The following is a 5,385-nucleotide window of genomic DNA, read 5'->3' on the forward strand; positions in this document are numbered from 1 at the left end:
CACCCATCCACTACTACCGCCAGGTCCACACCTTAGCTGCCAGGTCCACACCAACACATAGGTTTGCTGTGTTTATTTTGCTATGTGGCACGGTGCTTCGTGGCTTTCTATTCTTGGAAATTTTCAGTTTCTGTGATGCTGATTGATTAATTGTGGTAATCAAACTGAAAAAAGGTTATGCACTGACTTGTACCAATTTCTGGTTGAGTATCTAGTAAATTTTTGATGGTTTGTTTGGTGATGGTGACCGGTGAAGATGTGCTGTTTTTTTTTTGGCTAACTAGCTGGCCGGCTGAGGTGTGGACCTGGCAGCAGCATTGGATGGCCAATGACAATGTTGGTGATCTCTTTCTATTGGAGCCGGCAAAGCTGGTGGTGATGGACCGGTGATGGTGGTTGGTGAACATGCGTTGGTTTTTTGTTTTAATTTTTTTTAGGAAACTGAAAGTTTGGAATATAAAAAGAAAGGCAAAAAATTAGCATCTAATTTAATAGGTGAACATGTGTCAAATTTTTATTTGTGGAGCATAGAGTAGAGCGGAAAAAGTAGTACAGAGGAAAAAGTAGTACAGAAGATTTGGACTTACCAAATTGATATGTTTAAAAAGTTAGGAACCAAATTGATATTCAACCCAAAAGTTAAAAACGAAATTCGTAGTTTACCTATTTATTTATTTAAGATATTGGTTTTGAAATGAAAATGAGTTATTTCCTAGTCTGTTTGGCAAAATTGATCGTCCGTAATTCGTTTTTATTGCAGTGGAGTCGTTTAACAGGAGACTAAAAGGTATGCTTAAATATAAACTGAATTTTATGATCATTGAAACTCAAATGGTAAGACTAATTTTATCAAAACACACACTGAGAGCAACTTTCTCGGGAAACTTTCCTCTACTAAAAGGAGCATATAATACGTGGCCTAATAAAATTCTTTAACATTCACTGTAACAACTCCGGAGTGTTCTTGACATAAGACTACAAAGCTTCTTATTAGACAACTCAAACCGAGCTTCAATGTCCCCATTTCCACAAATCTTGTTTGTAGGCATTCCTGTTTCCCTAGCTATGTTCTCAGCTTCATCCCTCCCAATAACATCGTCAAAGCAAAGGTATCTGCCATGTGCATTCTTGTCCATTTCCTCAAAAACACATACTTGTGCCTCAGCCAATCTGTCAACATCAACAATTGCTAGTATTCCATTTGAATACATCTCTTGAGCTCCTGTTTTGACATTGACAACCTAGTTAAAAGGGTATGTTTTGCAACAACAAAAAGAGGGTGCTAAATAAATCTATGAATGAGTTTTTTCAATGGATGAAGAATGAAAACAATACCTTTAAGATAAGCAATTGTTGCTGTTGGATTTCTACGACAAAAATTGGGACCTGTAATGAGTCCTGGACATAAGGTGGCCAGTTTTAACCCGTTCTCCTTGGCTATTGTCCATGCAACCTTCTCTGCCCTCAGCTTGCCCAAGGCATACCATAGCTGTCATGTTTAAGAAAATCAAAATCATGTTTTCTAGCGCAATACTTCAGTACATTTTTAGCTCTGTGTTTGAATTTAATTGGGAAAACTAAGATACTGTAAATTGTGTCTAAATTTTGTCCTAAGCTATGTCTAGTGCAATAATTGGGTTTGATCATTCATGCCAAATGTTTTACCTTTTTGTCTGTGCATAGTGTTTCATCACTCCAGCAGTCATGGTTGATAACAGAGGAGACATCATTTTGGGCGTTGTCACGCCACAAGCATGCAACAAGCGAGGATGTGAGCACACATTTCCTTACTGACGGTGTTCTTGCATATGCATTCATCACATTCTCATTGGCCTTCACTTCTATTTCAGCCATGGATTTCTACATATAAAAAGCATGTTAAAACCCATCAATGAGTTGAGTAGGCAGTGAAGAACAACTCAATAGATTACCTAAATCACATGATTACTATAAAATACTAATGTATTTGCATATGCAAAATTACTTTATGACCTAACATTATTTTAGTCTTGGGGATCAGAAGTGGGATTTGTTGGACTAGATTTATTATTCAATCGTCAAAGACTCTACTAGTTGAGTTAACTGTAACTCACTACAAATTTTTTTTTCAATTGTAAAAATATGAAGACAAATATTTGTTTATGCTAACCTTTTTTTTTTTTTTTTTGGATTAGTTTGTATATGCAACTTGATATTGTATTGGTTGTGAGCAATAATAATTGACATAAAGCAATAATAATTGCATGGTCCCTTAGAGGTTGCGATAGGTCCAAAATAGACACAAATTCAAGATGGCATAAAGCAGAGAGTTGGGTTGGCCCAAAAACAAAAACAAAAATAGGCCATAATTGGTGTCGTGGTGAGTTATTACCATGGAGAACCAATTTATGGGCCTAATTGAGACATCCATGCTGCAAATTTTTTGGGCAGAGGCATTGATATCTTCTATGTTGATAATTAAATAGACGTATGAAGCACATCAAGAATGGGCGACCATTCTTTCTTTTTTTTTTAAAGGAATGGGCGACCATTCTTGTTATTGCAGTATAGATGCTAATAAAAATAGCATGATCATGTTGTAGAATGTTTTTCAGTTCAGATAATATAGGGTAAGTCGCTAAAAGGCCCTTGCCTAATGGCATCTCTAAGTGGAGGTCAACGTAATTCATTCGAGAACATCGTGTGTGTGTGTGTGAAGATATATATATATATCCGATAATATTTAATAAAAAAGATAGTTATACATATTTTGAAAATTTAATTGTTGACATAAAAAACATACAATTCAACGGTTAAATTTTCAAAATATGTATCTTTGAACAAATGGTTAAATTTTAGACTACAAAAACTTAGAAATTAAACATTTGATTGATGACATAAACTATTTATCTTTAATCTTCTTGAAGTTTTGCAAGAGGGAAGATATAAAAAAAAAATGTAATCTAATTGTGAAATTGTTAAAATTCCTATCTAATAAAAAAATATTGATGGAGTTGTAGTCTTATTCTACAACTAAGTTCGTTGCTAAACTTTGTTCAAAGTTTAATTATATTGGATCTAAAAAAATTGAGGGTGGTCACACATTTCTTTTAAGGTAAAAAAGTCATAAAATTTTAAGTTTAATATATAATAATGACTTTTTTTTTCTAGGCCAGGTGGTCCTGTGACCACTCCGTCTTTAACTTGGAGTCGCCAGTGCCATTGACATTCATTTATGATCAGTGGTGCAATTAATCACAGTGGCTACCAAATTCTAAAGTGATTGTTAGGTGCACCCGAGACCATATGAACTATCAAATCCAATAAGAAACTGTTAGGAGAGAGAGAGAGAATTGAAGAATAAATAAGAGTAGCTAGGCTCACTGAATAGCCAGAAAGGCCAGCAGGGTCGGTAAAGGAAGAGGTGTGAAAAACGCCACGACAGCCTTGGAATGCTTCAGCTAAGCTTTCAACCTCAGTCAACTTTGCCATTACTGCTGATACATTGTTGCTAATTGTCCTCATCTCTCCTGACGTTTCCATTTCTCTTAACATATTTATATCTTCTGCATTTTTTAGCCAATCGCATATGTAAGACTTACTGAACAAATTCTTTTTAATAAAAAAAATATATCTATATATGTATTTTTTTTTAATATTATTTGATTCCTCTGCTCTGGCAAAGGGGCAATCAAGGGGAAAAAAAAAAGAAAAAAGAGCCTTGACTCTATAGTTATGCAGTAAAGAACAAATGAACAATACTAAAAAGATCAAATAAAAAAAAATCATTAAAAAAGCATATTATATTAAAAAAATGTTACTCTAAAATCTACAGATAATTCCTCCAAAGACAGAACCGAAATTTACATTAGATCATGCTGTTTTAGCCTGCCCGGATAACATGAAAACAAAAAAGCAAAAAACTAAAACTAAAACTAAACAAACAAACCACTTTGGATTTGATTCCATAATATCTTTGCCTTGCCATCAAACTTGGCAAAAAAAAAAAAGAAGCCCAAGCAGTGTTTGAAGAAACAAATAGTACACTCTTTCTTTTGGGATGGGTCTATGCATGCCAAAGAATCTAAACCCATCATTCAACATTTCTAATTTTTATTTTCATACACATTTGCATGTTTGTGATGATATATTGGAATGACAAAAACAAAAGAGACATGGTCAATCTTGACTAATCGGTTGAAGATTTATAACTGAGTTCGAAATTTTAGAATTAAAACTTGATTGTTGTTGTATGATACGGCATGTCTGTATTACAATATTAAGATATACTTTTGATTAAACAATGGAAAACCAACTTTAAGTTTGATAACAAAAATTACCTTCATTTTCCACAATGATCCGAACAGAGTAGCCACGAAGCACGAGCTTGCTCACAATAGCAAGGCCTAAGTAAGAAACACCACTAGTGACACATACCAACTTCTCTAGTACATCATCTTTGTTTTCTTTGGATGACACACGAACCCCTTTAAACTCTTCTTGGTCTTTCCTCCTCTGTATGCCGGCACACGCCACCAACATGCGGCGGAGCTCCTCCAACTCCAACTTCCTGCTCTCCTCCGTCCTTACAATCCCCATAACTTTGATGAAGATGATCAAATCAGTTTATGCTCCAAATGATAAGAGAGAACTATAGGAAAGTGAAAAGGTGCGTGTGAGTTTATGAGACTCTACCTTTGCTTTTTTTTTTTTTTTTGTTGAGGAACTCTACCTTTTGCTTATATTGGCCGTTGCTCTTTTCCTTTCTATATTTGTATTATATTATAAATGCTGGCCAGAGACCATAGCAAAAAAACAAAGAGTGGGACCTAATTAATAAATATTATTATAATAGTCATGCAATTTTCATTCTAGACCCTTTTTTTCCCTCATCTCTACAAGATTCAAAGAAGTGAAATTCAGTCCAAAAACAAAAAAAAAAAGATGTGAAATTGGCTCAGCTTAGCTAGCTTAGCCAGCTTAGCCAAATTTTAATTAAAGAAAATTCTACGAGTTTATGAGAAATTTTAAGTTTTGCTAACTCTAGAGATACATGGCGTGACAGGGGCCTCAAATTTGGTTACTTAAGAGTCAAACTTGATCCTATTTACGTGTTAGTCATAACTGTTAATTTTTTTTTTTAATACAAGATAGAATTCTACTCTAGCCTAATCTAAATGTATATGTATGTGAAGCTCCCTCATGTGTGTAAATATACTTATACTTGTAGAGTAACTATCGCACCAAGGATATGTGGTGGTATAACTGTTAAAATTTGAATGGAACCATGAATCAAAAATTTTTTTTTTTGGTAAACTACATATTTGGCCCTTAACTTTTGGGCTAAATGTCAATTTGGTCCCTAACTTTTTGGTACTGTGTCAAAATAGTCTCTGTCATTAAGTG

The 5,385-nt window shown here is 34.3% G+C and overlaps 1 protein-coding gene across 1 annotated transcript; it reads right to left on the reverse strand.

Annotated features, from left to right (window-relative positions):
* Positions 1-775: 775 nt before the first annotated feature.
* Positions 776-4,730, reverse strand: LOC142638054 (cinnamoyl-CoA reductase-like SNL6). The gene is made up of 5 exons (XM_075812048.1): positions 4,320-4,730; positions 3,364-3,545; positions 1,666-1,860; positions 1,336-1,489; positions 776-1,222 (listed from the first exon to the last, which is right to left on the reverse strand). Exons 1-5 carry the CDS (start codon positions 4,576-4,578, stop codon positions 933-935), a joined length of 1,080 nt encoding a protein of 359 aa, XP_075668163.1. The 5' UTR covers positions 4,579-4,730; the 3' UTR covers positions 776-932.
* Positions 4,731-5,385: the final 655 nt, after the last annotated feature.

Source organism: Castanea sativa, chromosome 1 (genome assembly GCF_040712315.1).
Source record: "Castanea sativa cultivar Marrone di Chiusa Pesio chromosome 1, ASM4071231v1".
Lineage (NCBI taxonomy): Eukaryota > Viridiplantae > Streptophyta > Magnoliopsida > Fagales > Fagaceae > Castanea > Castanea sativa.